The 19,737-nt window shown below is 52.2% G+C and overlaps 2 protein-coding genes across 8 annotated transcripts in view; one reads left to right on the top strand and one right to left on the bottom strand.

Moving 5' to 3' along the window:
• PPARA (peroxisome proliferator activated receptor alpha) overlaps positions 1-13,604 on the top strand; it is a 65,667-nt gene extending 52,063 nt beyond the window's left edge. For both annotated transcript variants that reach the window (XM_044228146.1, XM_044228145.1), the window contains 2 exons: positions 3,999-4,446; positions 6,625-13,604. In XM_044228146.1, the coding sequence (XP_044084081.1) occupies positions 3,999-4,446; positions 6,625-6,872 (696 nt within the window). In that variant the 3' untranslated portion in view covers positions 6,873-13,604. The remainder of the gene's footprint in view (positions 1-3,998; positions 4,447-6,624) is intronic.
• Positions 13,605-13,848: 244 nt separating this feature from the next.
• CDPF1 (cysteine rich DPF motif domain containing 1) lies at positions 13,849-19,266 on the bottom strand. Of its 6 annotated transcripts, XR_006381353.1 has the most exons (5): positions 18,310-18,558; positions 17,219-17,330; positions 15,814-16,021; positions 14,729-15,320; positions 13,849-14,216 (listed from the first exon to the last, which is right to left on the bottom strand). XR_006381353.1 is itself a non-coding variant. In XM_044228150.1 (4 exons), the coding sequence occupies exons 2-4, from the start codon at positions 17,306-17,308 to the stop codon at positions 14,917-14,919; spliced, it is 702 nt and encodes a 233-aa protein (XP_044084085.1). In that variant the 5' UTR covers positions 17,309-17,330; positions 19,248-19,266; the 3' UTR covers positions 13,849-14,916. The 6 variants fall into 6 exon arrangements, 5 of the variants coding, with proteins under 5 accessions (XP_044084085.1, XP_044084086.1, XP_044084083.1 ...); XM_044228150.1 differs by lacking the exon at positions 18,310-18,558 and adding an exon at positions 19,248-19,266 and having other exon boundaries at positions 13,849-15,320; XM_044228151.1 differs by lacking the exon at positions 18,310-18,558 and adding an exon at positions 18,885-18,940 and having other exon boundaries at positions 13,849-15,320.
• Between the last annotated feature and the right edge of the window lie 471 nt (positions 19,267-19,737).

Raw genomic sequence — 19,737 nt, 5'->3', positions numbered from 1 at the left:
AGGGGCTGGGCAGGCCAGGAGAGGGGTGCTGTGGGAGGCTGGTGGGAAAACGGTGGAGAGAGTCTTGGGAGGAGGAAGGAAGCTGCAGGCAGCGTGTGGATCCCATTGGTTTGGGAAGGGTGGCTGTTAGCTGAGGGCAGGGGCTGATGGGAGGGATAGTGAATGTTTCTGTCTGGACATGCGGCTGCTTTGAGCCACTGAGAGTTCAGAACCGGAGGCTAGAAAACCGCCAGGGCCCTGAGTGAGCTAGCTGGCCAGGGCTTATCAGGGCCCTGGCTGCCCTGATTCGAGGACGACAGGAACGGAAGCAGAGCCGAGGCACAGAGGACACGTCGGTCCCATCTGAACTCGGCTTCCAAAAGACGTGCTTTTCAACGTCTTAAAAAGCTGGTGTGTTGTCGTGTGAGGTGTTAATATCACAAGACTCTGGAAGGCCACATGCAGTGAGACGGTGAGGAGCTTTCAAGTCTGTGCCTCTCCTGTGAGGTTTGCAACCAGGGGCTCAGGCCTGCCCCATGAATGCGCACGGCCCACCCACCCTGCCCCAGCCTCTGCTGGCGCTAGAAGCTCGTTGCACCTCTGGAAACTAGGGGAGGGTGTTCGGTTCAAACGGACAAACAGTTCTTCAGCACTGACTGTGCCAGGCGGCGGTCATGCAGTAGCACTGGTCTGATGTCACACACCGTCGTGACTTTCTTCATTCAAATGAAGGACACCGCGTATGTTTATCTCAAAGGTTCCCATATAGCTCGGAATTGTTGGGAATAGTCTTTAGAGTGTTTGAATGTTTTCAGTTAGGGACAGTCTGTGTCCCCTGAGAAGATTAAGGAATTTTAGACAAAATCATGGGTCCTTTGTAGCCAGTCAGTAACAAAGTCAGGTGTCTTGTCAGAGAAGAATGAACCAAGCAAGGGGATAAATTTTGGGCACGTGACTGAGAATAGATTCTAATGTGCGTTTTGAAAAGGGCTTCCAACACTATTCTTAGCGCTTTGAGATCTTTGAGACGAGGGACCCCCCAGGCGCCATCCCGAAATGGCTTTGGGGGATGATAAACCCCGTGGTGGGGTTTTGCCCACGGTGTTACATTGAAATATTACACCGACAACTTAAGGTGCCTTAAGATTTAAAAAACATACTTAATATTTTATACCATTTCTTGAAATGTGTAGTAAAACCTAACCAAAAGCTTATAAAATGGTTTCATCCGAAACAATTCTACCAAGAAATCACAGTTTTTTCCTAAAAGATGGTGCTGCCTGCACTTTATGTAGAAAATGCTATTTAGATGTATGTAAAGATGAGTTTTTGTCAGGAGTATCATTAACACACACAGAACACCGTCAGGCGTGTGCACCAGTGGTAGATGTCGGTTAGGAGAACCTTCTGGTTGGTGGGAAGTGATGGGTGGGAGTGCTGGGCAGCTTTCCGCCTCCTGCTATTTAAACTTGTGACAACATCCTTTATTTATCTGAAATGACCACCTGTGATGTCAGATACATTCATATTCAAACTTAAGTATAAAAGGCGCATTCCATAATTAAATATAAGCAGCATGGATTTTTTTAAATAGTCCTATCAACAGTGTTTATCAAGCGTGTTAGTATATGCATTCTCTCTTAAGCTTCCATAAACATTGCTTTCTAAATGTTAGCACTGGTTTTGAATTCAGATGGTTTCTAATTTTGTCTGTTAATGAGGCCCTGCCTTCTTAAAATCTAAGTGAAAATTTTATAAAAATGAAATGAAGTATTTGTACCAGTTACTTCCCCATTTACGAGAGTATGTTTTACATAAAACTTGTCCCAGGAGGGTTTCATGGGCCTGTGTCCTGTTTCACAAGGAGCTTTGCCTGGAAGGGCCCGGGGTTGGGATTTCATGCCCTGCTGTCACTGTCCTGAAATTCTTCATCATTTTTGAAAGAGGGGCCCCACATTTTCATCTCGCCCGGAGTCCTGCAAATTCCATGGCCAGTACCGTGCCAGTCATGTGAGATGCTCCAGCAAAGGATGCAGGTGCTCTGGGATCACACACTTGGGGAACTGCTGCCCAGCCTATCCCTGTTCCTGAAGCTTCCCACCACACCCCCCCGCAGTAGAGACTCTGGAAGGACCGAACTTCATTTAACTCAGCGTTTCCCAAATTTGTTTGAGCCACACAACTTTTGTTTTTATTTCTGCTGAAGATTACAAAGCCAATGATACAGCCAAGGTGGCCTACTAGTGTATTTTCTGGAAATTGAAGGGATAGTGCTGTGTATCCTTCAAAAGCGACCCTCCAGCTCACCCGAAAATGTTAATTCCTTCACTCTGAGCAACTTCCCAAGACACAGAACTGCCCCCAAACTTTTCCTAAACAACAATAATTAGGCCTGCTTTTACAGTCTTTGAAGGGACTTTGAAGGGACTGGTTAAGTATTCCTTAACCAAACTTGAGATAGTCGGGACTTTGGCTTTGAATTTTGTATTCAGAATATTTTCACTCACACACAGGTAATTTTTTGAGTATTCCCTTTCTTCAGATGTAGAATCAAATTATTGTTGTGGGTTTTTTTTTTTTTTTGGTCCAATGCTGTACTGCAAATTCTAATTTTATTTAAACATTTCTAAGACAATGCCTTGTATTATTCCAATGTGCCTGCCTTGCTTCTGAGACAAAGACACTCTCCAGGCTCACTGAAGATGGTTTCATGCTGTGGTTCCTCCTGATGCTCTTGGGGGCCCAGGAATAGGGGCCACATTGTGCTCTGGGGCCAGATAGAGTGTCAGTGACACGCTTTGCGCACGGGCAGAGTGAGTCTTAAAATCATGAGCTGCTTATGCCATTCTCCATTTATGTATTCTGGTAGAAACTGAAAATAATGCTTCAGCCCACCTCATTACTGATCTGTAGATCACATTATAAATCAGAGATCCCCTAGAGACTGTCATTTCTTCTGCTCTGCACACAGATCTGGTGTACATTTTGGCCAGCAGCACAAAATATTTACATCCATTCCCCTGTGCCCCACCAGATGTATAATGCCTTCTGGGCATGCTGGCCTCGAATAACAGGGCCAGCCACCTCCGCTCCTCCACTAGATACTTGGAAAATGGCAGGACCCATGGTCTTAGAAGCAAATGGTATATATCAAAGTGTGGACTGCTGGCCTAAGGGTTTGTGCTTGTTCCAGAACACAGAGCACTGAAGTGAGGAAGTGAGGGTTCTTTAAGATTTTCCCAGGTGGCCCCCAGAGAGCAAGGGCTTAACAATGCTCTCTTGCTTATTGCTATGCAAACACCAACTTTCAGAGTTCTATCTATTTATGTACCAAATTCACTCATGCTGTAGTCAGGGTCAGGTAACGACGGTTATCTCTGAAGTTCATAAAATGGTAAAATTAAGAATTACTGTAGTGTGAGCGGAAGAGGTGAAGGCACACACTCTTAGTTATAAAGTTAATAGGCCTGGGGCTGAAAAGGACAGCATGAGGACTGTGGTCGGCAATACTATAGTTACGTTTCCTGGTGACCCCACTCAAGGGGTGGGCACCGCCTAAGGTGTAGATGTGTTGAATCGCTACACTGTGCACCTCAAACTCATATACCATTGTATGTCAGCTGTTCTTCGGTGATACAAATTTTTAAATTACTGTAGTTAGGGCCACTGCAATAGTAGTCAGGAGTTCAGAAAATCTTATAAAGTATTAAAAGTGCTTTGCAAATACACTCTTGTTAGCTTTATTGCCAAAATCAGGACTTCCCTTTCATAGCAATAAAATCCCCACCCGGTGTCAGGAAGTGATGATCTTACCTTACAGATTTATATCGCTAGTTCTCCATAAATGTCTTTGTGTCCCCAGCCAACTTTGAGGTTGTTTAAGGACGAAGACAGCATTTTGTTCATATCGCGCTTCTCCGCAGGTAATCGGCAGACACTGGCTGCTCATCAGTTCTTTGATAATTAAGAGGACAGCCTGTCCCCGGCGACCTGGCTCATTTCCGTGTCTTTCGTTGCAGCCCTTTGTCATACACGACATGGAGACATTGTGTATGGCCGAGAAGACTCTGGTGGCCAAGTTGGTGGCCAACGGCATCCAGAACAAGGAGGCGGAAGTCCGCATCTTCCACTGCTGCCAGTGCACGTCTGTGGAGACCGTCACCGAGCTCACCGAGTTTGCCAAGTCCATCCCAGGCTTTGCCAACTTGGACTTAAACGATCAGGTCACTTTGCTGAAATACGGAGTTTATGAGGCCATATTTGCCATGCTGTCTTCTGTGATGAATAAAGATGGGATGCTGGTAGCATATGGAAATGGTTTTATAACGCGTGAATTCCTGAAGAGCCTAAGGAAACCGTTTTGTGATATCATGGAACCTAAGTTTGATTTTGCGATGAAGTTCAACGCGCTGGAGCTGGATGACAGTGATATCTCCCTTTTTGTGGCTGCTATAATTTGCTGTGGAGGTAAGTCACTGACCAAATCTGGTGTCCCCTGCAGCCTCCTCTCCCAAAGGATGGCAGTACATCTGTCTGTGCGTGAGTGGCGCACGGTGAGGCACGCACCAGCAGGCGGGAGGGCGTCTGAGAGCCCCTGCGTCACCACCAAGGAGAATTAAGTGAGAATTATATCATACCGTATCATATTCTAGCATACATTACTATAGTTAAATACATATTTGTACATTATATAAATGCATTCCATTCATAACTATGTTATATACATAATATTCTATTTCTGATTATAATATAATCATCAAATATAATTTACTAGGTATAATGGTAACAATTTTTATCTGATATATATCTAATATCTAATATATATTAGATAAGATCATAATATATGGTGTATATTATTATTGTTACGTAATTCTACTATTATAGTATTCCATCCATATTACAGACAGTATTATGTGATGTGCCAGGCAGATGTTAGTACAGTTTATCTCACTATTGGTATATTCTGTTTCATAATGAAAAATGTCAGTCGCTAACTGGCAGTGTTTGCAGTTTGCTTTGCCAAAGGAAATGGATCCCAGTGAAGGAGAATCTGGGCCTCTCTGCAGGGAAGCTGGCTCTGCAGCTCCCAGAATTTTGGCTCAATGTCCTGTTCCTTTAAATAACCCTGTCCTGATATAAGAAGGTCATCCCTGTACTGTAAACTCAGCTGACCTTACCCAATCTGGGGGAGACTGATGGGGCGACCACCACCCACTGCGAGAAACCGTGCTGTGCCCCGCAGGTGGCTAACCTGCAGAGCTGAGGCCAGCCACAGCTGCCTGGACTGCGGAAGCTCCACAAGGCCTGTCCCTGCTACTATCCAGCTGCGCGTGGTCAGCTGGCACCCTTGTGCCCCGGCAAGCAATGGAAACCGTAGGGCAGTTTGATGTCAGCTACTCTTGTCCTCTGTATGCTCAAGATGTAGTGCTGTGGGTAAAAAGCAACAGCATGAACCTTTATAGGAGTAGGGCACAGTTCTCTAGAAGAAATTACAATCCTGTATCAGTCCTGGGGTGCCTGGGTGGCTCAGCGTCCAACTCTTGATTTCGGCTCAGGTCATGAACTCAGGGTAGTGGGTCGAGCCCTGCATCAGGCCCTGCGCTGAGGTGGGAGCCTGCTTCAGATTCTCTCTCTCCCTCAGCCCCTTCCTGCCACGTACGCTCTTTCTCTCACTCAAAAAAAAGCATGGATCAATCCTATTTATAGAAAAGGATCAAGTGTGATACACATTAAGTCTTACGAGGGGGATTCACTTTGTTTCTTTTAATGTGTTTAAAAAGTGAGTAATTAGATTCATTTCACAACCAAAAAACGCAACGAAAAAATCCACGTCCTTTACAACACTTTTAATGATCCTAGTAAAGACTGAGGCTTTAAAGAGAGCACTGCCTCTTGGACAGAGGGACAGGGATGGGGACAGGGACAGGGACAAGGTGGGTTCTGGACCCAAGGCAGGACACGTGTTCTCGGGCTGTCCCGAGAGGTCCAGTGCCTGCAGTTGAGTGTCCCCAGGGAGGGCATGTGGTGTGCTCACTGACCTGCTGGCCCCAGATCTCAGGCCTCCCTGGGGCTCAGCAGCATCTGGTCCAGCTGGCATCTGCCACTCACGTTACTCCTCCGTCTATGCAGCTGACTCATATCGGAAGACTCAGAGCATGCCTGCCCCTTACAGTGCGCTGCACCACAAATCCCAGTCCAACACAATCACACTCTTTCACACAGTTATGGAAAACTTGAAACCAAATATTTAGTTTTCACTCAAGAGGTATTTCACTTCGTATTATGCAAAAACTGGTTGTTTTAATCATCATTGTAATATATGGTTACTCCCAATGTTTTAGGGTTTTTCCCCGGACCAGTGGTAATGAGATAAACCCAAAATGAAAGGGCCATACTGTAGAGCAGTTGGTCGATTTAAGGCAGTATACAATATTTAGGACCAAGTATTTGTCCCATCTACCCAACAGTCCCAGTGACTTTTGTAGAATCAAGTTCTGTCTTCCAGCCGAGTCGACATTATCGAAAGGTTGGAATAACAATGAAAGGCCACATAAATAGGAACGTTTGGTTTCCACGACCGATAAACAGTTATGAGTCATCAGTGGGGTGATTATCACGATCTTCTCTTCTTTCTTTTGGGAATAGATCGTCCTGGCCTTCTAAACGTGGGACACATTGAAAAAATGCAGGAGGGCATTGTGCACGTGCTCAAACTTCACTTGCAGACCAACCACCCGGACAACATCTTTCTCTTCCCAAAACTCCTTCAGAAAATGGCAGACCTCCGGCAACTCGTCACTGAGCACGCGCAGCTCGTGCAGGTCATCAAAAAGACCGAGTCTGACGCCGCCCTACACCCACTGCTGCAAGAAATCTACAGGGACATGTACTGATGGATTGAAGGTAAAACACCCAGGCCACGTGCCAAGGACTTCTAAAGTCGACAGCACTACAGATGGGAAACGGGAGCAACATCCGATTTGCACAAATTCCACCATTTTCACCTTAGAGAATGGGACGGATGAGCCTTAGGTAACTGGAACCCTAGACCACATGTCTTTCTTTTTCACACCAGTACTTCTGAAAGTGTGTAAAGTATTAAAATGGTGGGGACAGGTAGCTATAAGCAGTTCTTAGAAAATTAAGGGGAATAATGCCCAGTGGTTTGATTTTAACTCACCTGATGTTAATCAATGCAGATTTCTTGATATCACGTGAATAACCTAGCGCTGAATTAACTGGTGATCTCGAAATATGTGGTCTGTCTTCTCCTTTTGCCACCTTTGGCTGTTGTGCTCCCTTATCATTTTTAAACTAATCAGCACTTTTTAACTTTTATAATCCTATAAATCTAGATGAATCCAAAGGTTAAGTATTTTTTTTTAAAAAAGCAGCAAAATATTTATTGGAAAGGCCTTAATTCTGCTTCCTGAATTTGAAGACAGACAACATGCTGTTTCTTAATCATAGGATTTAAAATTTCAAAGGATCATTTGATAAGCTATCCAAACACAGCAGTCAGTTGGTTTTCACTGTGTTCATGGTTGTGACTTAGGTGGAAGGGCCTGTTTGCAGGTGTATGTAGACGATCCCAGACAGCCGCATCTCGAGACTCCCCCTGGAATCGATTCTCTGCCTCCTTTGAGCTGGCGTCGGGGCAGCAGGAGCAAGACAAACGGGAAGTGTGTCAGCTCTCCGTCCCTCTGACCTGTTCCCTATCAAATGGGAACCAACTGAGTCGGGTTGTTTGGGGGCCATGATAGCATTTTGGGGGGCAAACTGACAACTTGCTTGTCAGTGTTCCTCTGGGCCCCGTGTGTCAAGGCAGCTCCTTGGTCTTTTCATGTGTTGCTTTCTAAAGTACGCAGCTTTATTTTTTTAACTCTTGGTGGCAGTAGCTGCACCCAAGTGTAGAAGGTGAGGCAAACAGGACTTTAGAGCATGGGCCCTGGGGGAACCATGTGGAGAATGAGGGGGGCAGACACAGCGTCCTTCATGGGGCAGTTTTCCGATTACATATGGAAGGCAGCTTTCCTAACATCTGAAATACTTGTTTCAACCTAAACCCCGGTATGGTTATGAAAGCAATGTTCTCCGTGGTTCTCGTCCAGAGCATATGGATCAAGAAAGACTCTCTCTTTCTGTCCACCATAGCACATAAATGTTCTGTGAGGGGATCTGCAGCTGCCCTGCCCTCCAGGCCAGCCAGGCCTGAGCCTGCCAGAGCCTGAAGTGGAAGCCGGAGAGGAGGGGTGCGGGGGACCCCCCTGGCCACCTGCCTCTGACCCCCTGCCTCCTGGCAGCTCTTAGGACCTGGTTGTGCCCTTGGCGCCCCTCCCCCTCCATCTCTAGAAAACTTATCTCTGTAAGGTCACTCTACTACTTGCTGTCGAGGAATGATTAGGATTGAGATTGATCAAGATCCCGAGGTCAGCATCCTGGAAATGCGAGAGGAGAGAGAATGATAAAACTGTGAGGTTTCAACTAGAAAAGGCAGATGTGACAACAGGCACATCCTTCTCAAAATTAAACCTTAGTGGTAGTTTTCATCTTTATTTTGCTGAGAGGCCCACTCAGAGGATCCGTTGGAAGCAAACAGAAGTATTTCCACGTATACATGACACCCGTCAAGAGGTCACCCAAAGTCAGAGGGCAGGGCTGTGCGGGCGTTCCTCCTTAAGACAAGGCCCCCTGGGCCATTGCTGCATCTGTGTCGCCTCCATCGTCCACTGGCCTTTCTTCTCACATGCCCCACGTGGAGGCCATTCATAGACATGGTCTCAGAAAGGGGCCCTCGAGATTCAGGCTTTCACAAAAGTCACTCACTCATGGTTCTGTTTTCATAAAACTTACTTTTAAAAAAGCTCCTTATTTCGTGCATTCTGCTACCGAAGGCATGGGTTCTGCGCTCCTAGTGTCAGTGAGCATTTGGCTCTCTTGGGGCCCAGCTAGACACCCAGAGACACTCTCGGTGAGGCCACAAAGGAGGCTGCAGAGATTGCGGCTCGAAAGTCACTTAAATTTGTTCACTGGTACAGATAGGAAGAAAATCACAGATTCCTCTTCATTTTAAGTAACAGTCACAGATTGCCATGCAGAATGTTCAGGCCACCTAATCAAAGATTTCTCAGACCAGATTTGTCAGATATGGACAGATTATTCACCAATTCAAAATACTGTCGCATTTCCAGTAGGGGCTCGTTAAAGCACATTTATTGCCTGCTGGGTTTCAGCAGACGTCAGCATGAAGTGGGGTAGATCTGACAGAACAGGTTTGAGAAGCCTCAGACCAGGGCACGGAGCCCCTCCTCTGCTGGGGAACTCGGCACGCGATGCAGCTCCCCGTGCCACCACCTTGACACCCTTAGACAAGTCACTGTCTGTAGCCACAAGTGCCAAATGTCTCAGAAACCACAAAATTACCAACAACCTTTGTCTGTAGGCCTGACAAGGACAATTCCTGAACCCAGCAGCCAGCTCCAGCTTGGGAGCCGGCCTGGCCCTCTCTCCCTAGTCCCACAGTGTCCCTCCCCTTCGTCCTCCTGGGCACTTCCAGCTGGGTGTCCCCCACACAGAATCCTGTCCCTGCCATGCCGGGGGCTGTGCACGCCAGTGGCCGTTTGGGGGAAACCCAGCATCTTCCAAAATCAGGATGCAAGCGAAGGTACCAGCACGAGCAGGAGGCAGGGACAGTTTGGCAGTCTTCAGAGTACCAGTGAGCTGCTGCTTTCTTCCCACACTGCTCTTGAGTTTCCCTGTGGCCTTGTAACTCTCAGATGAGATGCACTCCAGGCATCTCCCTGAACAGCAGGTGTACATATATCAAAAAGAATGTGAAGTCCAAGAGAAGAACCTTGGTGCACAGTGCATTCAGGAATGCCTGCAAGAGCGATTTTAAAGAGACTCTTCGTTTTAAGAACAAGAATATATCTTTCTGCATTTTGGATGCGTTTCTTATACTGGGCCAGCTGAAACTCTAAGGAAACAAACAGCCTCAAGGATCGTGTGGGGGTTCCAGAGACATGGCAGCATCCTAAGATCTGGGCAGAAGCTCAAGCAAGGCACAAGTAGAATCCTTTGTTTAATGTGTGATGATAAGTAAACTATTAATTTAGCAACTACTGTTTCCCCAAATCTATAGCATAACAGCTACCTCAATACAGTATATCTAAAGGCACAGTTAAAATTAAGGTACATGAAACACTTGGGGTCCTTTTGCAGCACCTATAGTCAGATCATTTATGAGTAAGATTCCAAAGTTACTCACCTTTGCTTGATTGCACACTGAGAGGTGGAAGGTCATGTGACTCCTTAAAGGCACTTTGGTGGTTTAAAAAGTGCCTCCAAGATACACACGTGCAGAAGCTGCTGCCCCAGTTTGGTGGCCCTGAGGTGGAGCATGACCTGGGTCGAGAAGTGGGAACAGTCACTGGCCACAGTGACCCGCCCTGCTCCTCAGTTGTAGCTGCTGGCCGCAGCAGCTGGCTCAGGGAGAGACCCTGCCGGATGAGGCTAGAAGCAGATGCCTCTGGGCCAACTTAACTGGGAGTGACTGTCCAAGGTGCACCTGGGCCTCTGTGCTGCTCTGGGCACTTCCTGCCTGCCTCCTCCTCGCTTCTTCAAACCACCAAACACCTTAGATACCTTAGATACCTAGCCACTGCATACTGATGGTTGTGGTTTTTTGTGGTTTTTTTTGTCTCTACCCAGTGGCCACACCCGTCTCCGGAATGTCTGACAAAAGCCCGTTTAGAGAGGGGTGCGCTGTTTCAGCCAACCTGCACTGCAGGTGTTCCTGGAGGGGTCACTTGCTTAAAGCCTTTAAGTTCACAGCTGTGGTTCCATTCAGGAGGGCAAGGACATCCCACTGTGGAAGTCGCCAGCTACGATCAGTGCGACCCACTGAGAGCTTACTGATTATTAACAAGTGTCCGTGGAAGCTTTTTCCCACGTACCGAGTCTTCACAGCGTTGGCACAGCCCGGCACCGGGTGGCTCCAAAGCCAGGCCCCTTGTGCTTGTTCTCCTCTTAAATGTGGCCCTGCTTCTCGGAACTCTTGGTCCAAGCTGATTTATAGGGTTCCCCTGGGATTAAGGATTCTTGCCAGGCTCCAAAGGTTGCAGCCTATGTTTTTTTGCTGGGATGTAAATATATACACATATATTATATATATTTAGGTGCCATTTTAATAGAATTCAGGAAAATGGTCATTGACCTCCAGCCTGTGACATGCACCAGAGTAAGAACAAAGGCAGTGAACTTTCGTCTGACTCAGGAGACGAGATCCATTAATTTCTCTGGAAACCACAATGCAAATTAGAGGTGATATTGAAAGTTTTAGAAGAAGAAAAAAAAGACAATGAATCTTCATGTGTCAGTTTAAGGAATTAGAGAGTTCTCTCCATTATGCTGTTTTTGTGCAGCGCAGCTCGGTGTCTTAATACTTCCATGGAGTGGGCTGAGGCTTGTAAAGGCTTTGGGGGTGGCCCAAAGCTGTATCAGGGCAGCAAGGGAGAGGCTGGCAGCCAGGGTGCGGTCTGAGCTGCCCTTGCAGCATGAGGCCTGGGGCGCCTTCTCAGGTCTAGCGTGGGGCTCTCAGCGGACCATTTGCTTCTTGACATTTCAGTCTGAGATAAGGACAAGTGTCACCGTGTACTACCCTACCTCAGGAAAGTGGGGGGGACCATATAATGTGGCCCAGCTGAAATACATACAGCCACATCCTTTTGGAATTCCTTGCCAAACAGACTAACCTGCACCCACGTTCAAAGTCACATCTTGACTGAAGCAATCGGGAACATCAAGGACTCCCGAGGCCCACTAGCTGTTCAGTGCATTATCTGCCAAAATAAAAGAAAAAAAAAACTAATTTTTTTTTTTTTTTTTTTAAATGTCAGAGATAGGGTTAAGACCTGGATCAGGTTTTTTAATTTGTTTTCTAGTTTGGGTCAGGTGTGAAGAACTTCCCCAAGTGCTTCTCCAGAGAAGGGAATATACTAGCCTCCTTCTCCCCACACCCAACACCCAAACTTCCTTAATTCGTTAATTCAACAGACTGCAGCATTGTGCAGACCAGCACAGGGACCCGCCCCGCTCCGTGAGCCACCCACCCAGGTGAGCCCCGAGGGGAGTGCTCTGGGCCTGGAGGGGTCCTCCAGCCTCAGCATGGCCTTCTCAGGGCAGGGAGGTCAAGCTTCAGGCCTTGAAGATAAGCGAGTGACCAAGCTTTCCAAAGTAAAATCATTCACTTTTGCAAACTATCTTCTCTTAAAAAGCACAGTCTGCCTTTTTTCAGGCCTAAAAACAAACTAACAAAAAATTAAAAAATTACCTCACAATAGATGAATGCCACTCAGTACTCTTTCCAGTAAGGTCACAGTATTTGCGTTTGAGCACTATTTTTCCTACACTGTATGGTTCATAGAACTATTTGTAGCTTTATCTTAAATACTAGGATTCAAGTTTAAGTAAAAGTTTAGTATAAATATTTTACTAACTTATAATCATGCATCTAGTAACAAAGATTTGGATTCTTTTGAAATCAGTATTAGTTGACATATACTCTTAGTAGCCTGGCTCTTGGAACCTACCGGAAACACAAAGGATGCTGGAATATAACTGACATACGATCGCACACGCATGTGTGCACGCGCGCACACACACACACGCACAGCTTTTTGTCTCTCCCAAGCCATGCAGTTTATTTCCCTGTATAAATCTGTTCCCCTCAACACGCTCAGATGCAAGCACAAGCGAGTCTGTCCTCACTGTCTCTCCCGGCAAGGGGGCCAGAGACCCAGGTCCAGAGTCACTTACTGCCCCCAGCAGTATCCTGATGAAGACCTGAACTATTCCTGGGCCGTGGCTCGCAGTCTGCACTCCAGAGAATTACTATCCTGTGGGTTATTACCAAAGTACTCGGGCAATCCAAAATCTTCGAATGGGATATTTGCACCACTGGTTCTCTGGCAATAGCTAGAGATGGCCCAGCCTAAAGCATATAACAGAAACCACGGACCCCGTGAGTCCCCCTGGGTCATTCTCCGTATCTCAGCAGAACTTCTTGATGTCCACAGGGCCGTGGTGCTGAGAGCAACTGACTGACCCATGTCAGAACATTAGATGGGTACAGATTTCCAAAGCAGGACTGGGCTTGGTTTCTTGGTGTGTTTATTGTTACCACTCTTTGGTACTTTATACTCTCCAAGTCTTCAGGGGCTGGTAGACCCCTTGTCTTCGTATTAAACAGGAGCAGTTCCAAAGGAGATCTTTTAGAGCAGGTTCTGGGGGCCTCTCTGGGTCTGGGCGGAGAGGGCATCCAGGGCCTCAGGGAGCAGGGGTGTGCACAGAAGAGCAAATGGAATCTTCCGAGTCACATTAACCAATAGCGGTTCCAAGCAATTAGAAAATGACTGTAACTTTTTAATTTTTAAAAAAATCTTCAGTCTTATTCTGTTTCCTGCTAGGAGATTGGACTGATCACATATGCTGATTTATATACTGAATTTATGGGAATGTACAGGTTTGGAATGTCCTACTGTAAGACTGATGAATGTAAGAATTTAATTTCAGGGTACAGCGTTGCCTTAATGGTTTTAAAAAAATAAAACTATTTTTTAAAATCAGTTGGTGAGTTCTGAGTGATGTCATGAGTTGAACGTTTAGTTTGAAAGTCCCCGGCTGTAGCATCTGCCCTCAGCCCAGAGCAGCCCGCACCCCACTCCCCCATGGGTCTTCACCTCTAGTCCTTTTGTCCTCTGGCGCACAGAACAGACCTAGGACAGTGTGGCCCCAGGATGACAGCCATATTCGTCTCAGGTAATGTGACGCAGGGGAAGCATCTGAAAATAAAACCCAGTGCCCCCATCAGCCAATAAAAGCTCTTTATTCATTCTCTTCTCAAACCCACGTCTGGCATCCCCCAGAACAGTGTCAGCGGGCCTTCAGGGAGTTACAGCGAAGAGAGAAGAGCTCCGGCCCTCTGAGAACCAGCAGAGCCAAACGCACCCTTTAGTGTGTTCCCCATGGCGAAGGTGGGGGCCACGGGGCAGGGGTGCCCGTGGGGGGACAAGTGCCCTGGGGCCGCCTACAGGAGCCTGCAGAGCTGATGCGGAGTTCCCTGTGGAGAAGGGCAAGCCAGCACCTCAAGTTGTGAGCCTCTGTGTGAGCGAAGAGAAGGCAGGGGAAGGCACTGCTCTGCCTTGGAATGGGACTGGGCCTGGGGCCGGAGCCAGAGCCTGCAGGACAGACAGGACAGAAGAAGCTTCATGTGGCAACACCCCAGCCCCCGATCCACGCCAGATCCGGAGTGCCAAGGAGAACATCTGCCTCGCAAATGTTTCTGGGGAAGGATTACTTTTCAAAACATTAACTGGCTCTCTGGGTTTATAATTACGGATCTAACGCATGGTCAAGATTTAAAACGTTTTCCAAGCACCACGAGGATGTGAAGTAAAACTCCACTGCCCCCGAACCCCCGGTTGCATCTGCAGCTCCCCCACACACCTCAGGCACCTTCCCACAGGTCACTTCCCTGTGAACCATCCCACTGAGTGAGGTCTTCCCTGCATGAACACTCACTTCCTTGGATGGAGAAAGCAGGAGTCCCCACCCAGCTGTTCTGCCTCTGCATGAGCACGGACAGCACAACCCCCCAGCGTGACCAGAGGGCCTCCCCATACTGGACCAGGGCAGTGGGCTTTGTCCCTTCACTCCTGTGTCCTCAGGGCCAGGCAGAGCAGCATGTTACCTGGAGGCAGCTCCTGGATCTGACGAAATCATGTGAAGGGCATAAAGGCCCCTCCAGGTCTGTCGCCTGTAAGCAGGAGCCAGGGGATGACCCTGCGGGAAGGCCTAGAGCCCTCAGGTCTGGGAGGAGAGCCAAAGGGCCAGCAGGCCTAGCCCTGGCCTCCCTTTGTGCCAGTTCTGAACCATTCCTCAGTTCCTGCCCTGCAGTCTCAGCTTCGAGAGGGCTCTGTATGGGGTTGGGTCTGCGGGATGTCTGGTCCAAGGTCTGCCTTTTGAGTGCCTTCTCTGCATCTCCCAGTCACCTTCCTGGGGCAGGCTGGGCCCCAGCTCACTCCAGTTGCACACACTGCTCCTGCCTGTCCCAGAACAAGGCTGGGCACGGCGGCTCCCAGCTCGGCCCCAGAGCTCTGTGCAAGGTGCTCTTGCCACCCTGGCATCCGGCGCACTCATGTCCGAGAGCCAGGCTGGCTGACCGGCCTCTTTGATGGAGCTTTCCTTTTCTCCAAGTCTTGCCGGATTTCCTGAGGGAAGGCGTCCATGTTCTCCTGGACACAGGGGAGGCAAAACCTCTTGGAGTAGAATAAACTGCATTCCTAAAAGAGGACAGGGGAAGGACAGGGACTAAGTACCACAGAGCAGGGGGGTGTGCAACTTCTCCCAGAGGCCAGTCCTTCACCACGTATTGGGGGCAGGGGGCGCAGGGCAGGGGCAGCTCTATCAGGGAGGTGGCGGCCAAGGCCAGAACAGCAGGAGGGAGAGCAGGGCCCGGGGACTAGCCAGCCACCTCCAAGAATGCAGTCATCACCTAAGACTAAAAGAGACAATGGAGGGCCTCCAGGGGGGAGAAAGCAGGTACGGCATCCCCACCAGCCCCTGCAAGCAGTGGGGGATCGGGGGGGGGGGTGTCCTGAGCATGTGGGAATCACCCAGTGAGACTGGTGAAGATGTGGGGAAGAACAAGGCAAGCAGGCCTGGGTCAACCCAGGTGGGAGGGCCTGGATGGCGCAGACACACTCTGGGGACACAAGTGCTCCACCACGGGTGATGTGGAAACAATGAGAAGATGAAACCGGGGCCACACCTAACCTGTCGGAGATCCTAGATCCTTCCCTCTCCTGGTTATCCCAGCAGTGCGACAGGTGCTTGGTGACCACCGGTGCTGGGCGCAGCTCCACAGACCAAAATGGCCACCAGCGAGTAGCTGGTCTGGGCAGGAGGTTGGATCTGTCCAACCGCGGCCACTGTCCCTGGCTGTGCTGTGTTTTGAGAATGGCAGTGGCATCTGCTCTGGACGCTTACACATACGAAAAGTGAGTGAAGACTGTCATAATCAAGCCACTGTACTTTGGGGGTCTCTGCTGCAGCAGCTCAGGGTGTGCCTCAGCTAAGACAAGGCTGTTCTTCCTGTAGTACTCAGAGGAAAGCTGTTCCCACGTGAGAGAGGGGACCTCGCCACCAACCAAGCACTTCTTCCAAGAACACAGGAGACCTCGGATACCACACAGGGCACCCTCTCTGCTCACCAAGTGCAGCCCAAGTGTGTAAGTGTGGCGTTCAAGGCTTCGCCCACCCTGGCCCAACTCCCCTTTCCAGTCTTCATTTCCCAGCTGCTTCTCTCCCGCTGAGTCCTCACATGCCACCCCGTGTCCTCGAACATGCAGGCCTCAGCCTTGCCAAGGCTTCGTCTCACCGCATCAAATCTCATCCCCCCGACCCTTCAGGGACAGAGGCTGCTGTTTCAACCTGGTCTGTGAGGCAGCAGCCTTGTCCACACTCTGCCCCCTAGCGGAATGCCCAGGGACCACCGACCCGCCTTGTCACTCGGGTTACAGGAGCCACACCACTCAGCCACAGGGCTCCGCCCGCCCCTGGGTTGTCCAATGACAGGCTCACTACCCTGGTGTCCTGGGCCTACTTGGCCAATCGAACCTCCGTGTCCCCACCTATGAGATGGGGGCAATGCTGCCTTGCACAGCTAAGGTTTGGGGTAGGATGGAAGGAATCTGCCCTGGGAAAACGGGCCCCAAGCACAGGCCCTGACCCACAACAACTGCTCACGTAAGCAGAGTTCCTTCCTCTGGAAGGTCCCTCCAAGGACAAGTAGGAAGAAGGTCACCATCCCAAGGAGAGAAGCACAATGGCCACTGGCATGGCTGGGAGAGGGAGAAGTGTCAGCACCCACTGCTTAGCCAACACCAAGACCGCCTGACCAGCTCCCGCCCACCCCTCTGCCTGTGTGCTCACCTCCGCTGGCTGCAGGACTCCTCCATAATGAGCCGGGCCAGCTGGCCTCCAAGAACCCCGGGCCTCCCACCACGGGATGTGGCAGGGCTCCCAGGATCACGGCCACAAGGAGAGGCTGACGCTCACACCGTCCTCGGGGAAGGCTCACATGTCACCTTTCCCACGATCAAGTGTGGGGTCCCAGCCACGGGGAGAGGGGGAGGGAGGGAAGGAGAGGCATCGGCCGCAGCCCGCACCGCGTACCCACCGGGCCCACGCACACCAGCCGGCTGCACACACTGCACTTGGAGCCGAGGACCAGGAACCTGTCCTTGTCTGAGGTGAACGGGTCCTTCATGACGTAACTCTCCTCCAGGAGGCTGCAGGACAGTGCGGGACGCGGAGGTCAGAACGGCCGCAACCTCTGCCGAGGGAAGCCGCTGCTCCCCAGAGCCCGCACCCCTGGGGGGGTTCATGCGCAGAGGGGCCAGTCCCCCCGTGCCCCCGAGAGGGAGCAGAAAGGCAAGCCGCGGGGAGCACTGGAACCCGTGCAACAGCCGTGGCGTGGGGAACCGCTCCTCGGCCGCGGGCAGGCTGCAGCGCAGGGCCCCAGACCCCTCTCCACGCGCTGGGCCGGGCGCAGGGAGCGCAGCCTCCGTCTCAGCTCTCGGGGCCCTGCCGCACCACTCAGGGAGAACCGGGGCGCCTTACACCCTGCCCACGGCGCAGCCCGCACCCGCACAGCAGAGACCCACAGCTCCTGCGATGACACCCGGGCTCCTGGTCAGCAGAGGAGCCCACCCGGAAGCCAGCCTTGGCGCCTGCCACCAGGCGCAGGGCAGCGGCGCACCGGGTGGGCAGCGTGCTGGCCGGCCGCCCCACAGCGCGGCCTCCGAGGAGGGGCACTTCAGAGGTGGAGACCAGGCCCCAGCACCCAGCGGCTGGCGCCAGGCTGACCCCGGGCTGATGCACTGGAAGCTGCACCTGACGACTCAGTCCCCTCGGAGCGAGAGGGCAGGAAGGCTCCCCACTGACCAGGTCGGCGAGGAAGCGGGACCAGCGGCGACCCGGCCCAGCCCCACGGAAGAGGCCGCGGCGGCCCCCGCCCAGGTGTGGAGGGCCGCGGCCCGAAGCACGACGCTCCCCGCCGGCCGCCGCAGCGCGTGCCGCTCCCCGGAGCGCGGACCACGGGGCCGGAGCTTCTGGAGCAGCCTTGTCCCGCGCCTCGGCAGGTCACGCCTGCAGCGTCCAGAGCGCAGGCGCGGTGGGGCTACGACGCGACACCGCAGCCACCGCCACAGCGGGGCGCGGCGCCCCCCCCTAAGCCCGGCCCAGCGCGCGGGAAGCCGGAGGACTCACACGACGGCGCGGGCGTCGGGGGGCCTCGGCCCCACGTAGCTGTAGGGAGCGGTCAGCGCGCAGAGCCGGCACGAAAACACGCCCGGGGCGCGGCGCCCCGCCTCCGCCTCCATCTGCAGGCTCCGGAGAGGGGCAGGTCCCCTTCAGGACCCAGAGCCGGCCGGTCCCCGAGCCGCCCACGGCAAGCTCCCGACCCGCGGGCCGACGGCGCCCCGTGCACACCAGGCGCGTCAAGGTCACGGCGGGCGCGGCCAACTCCCACAGCAGCGGCGACGAGTCCGGGCCGGCCGGGGCCTCGAAGCAGCGGGCCCCTTCCCGGCCACCCGCGCCCGACCGCGGCCGCCACTGCTCGCTCGCCGCGACAGCCCGGGCGACTCCTCTCGGTCCTCCGCGCTGCCCGACGGGCCACCGCCTCGCTTTCGCTCCCGCGGCTGCGCTCCCCACGGCCCCGCGTCCGGAAGCGCCCTGCGGCGGCGCGAGCGGCGTCTCCGACGGGGACGCTCTGAGGAGGCCGAGTGTCTGTCCGCAGCGCTCCTCCTGCCGCCCGCCGGGCCGCCGGCCGCGAAGCGCCTGACCTGTGCCGGGCGCTCTCACGACGTTCGGGACGAGGCCTCACGGCCCGCACGTCACGCTGCTCTCCGGCTCCACCCCGGCGGCAGCGGGGCTTCCGGCCGCGAGCGCGCACTCGCAGGCCGTCCCTCTGGGCCCGCTCCGGGCTCCGCCGCTCTCCCTCGCGCTCTCCCGGGGCTTCTGGCCGGCAGCGGCCGAAGGACGCGCCCTCAGCGGCCCTCTTCCACCGCGGTGTCACCCGCGACCCTCCACCGGAGCCTCAGTTCGCTGGACGGCCGCGCACCTCCCGGGCTGCCCCAGGACCTTGGCAACCTGGACTCCTCAGCATCTACCGCCCAACCGCGGGCAACACCAACCCGCAACGCCACCTGGAAGCGCCGCCGGGAACAACATGGCGTACGACCGGCAGCGCCTGCGCGACTCCGCCTCCCGGCGACTATATACGGCGCAGGCGCGAGCCCGCCCCCAACCCTCCATGGGGCTTTCTGGAGAACTTCCGCCTCACATAATAGACTTCCGCCTCTGGGACTCTGGGTCGAGGAAAAGGGGAGGTCACGCTCTCCTCCTGACTGAGCAGGCCTCTGGACCGGCTCTGATGACTGTTCTGAGGCTCTCCGATGCTTCTTGGATTTTCCACCCGCCTTCGAAGAATCCAGGCGGCCGGAGCGCGTCCAGCATCGTCTTGCTATACACTTGCATGGACTGGAGCGCCCTGAACCTAGATCCCTAACTCCCTGTCCCCAACCCCCTTTAAAATGTGAGTCCCGGTCCCCCAGGCCTGGGCGAGCGCCACAGTCAAGACTGTCAGTGTCCACCCCAGGCAGCAGGCAAGATAGGATCAAACGGAGCCCTGTTCTT

This window comes from Neovison vison, chromosome 12 (assembly GCF_020171115.1).
Source record: "Neovison vison isolate M4711 chromosome 12, ASM_NN_V1, whole genome shotgun sequence".
NCBI lineage: Eukaryota > Metazoa > Chordata > Mammalia > Carnivora > Mustelidae > Neogale > Neogale vison.
Note: the sequence above shows the minus strand (reverse complement) of the source record. Positions and strands in the feature narration are given on the sequence as shown.

What these genes read in the sequence shown, in the direction of transcription:
- CDPF1 (XM_044228148.1), bottom strand. Translation starts at nt 18,422, where the DNA reads ATGGAGGCGGAGGCGGGGCGCCGCGCCCCGGGCGTGTTTTCGTGCCGG. An exon ending in GGCTGGTGTGCGTGGGCCCG is followed by an intron (nt 16,022 to 17,218) that starts GTGGGTACGCGG and finishes CGTATGTGTAAG; the next exon opens with CGTCCAGAGCAGATGCCACT. An exon ending in GGATCTAGGATCTCCGACAG is followed by an intron (nt 15,321 to 15,813) that starts GTTAGGTGTGGC and finishes GTCCTCTTTTAG; the next exon opens with GAATGCAGTTTATTCTACTC.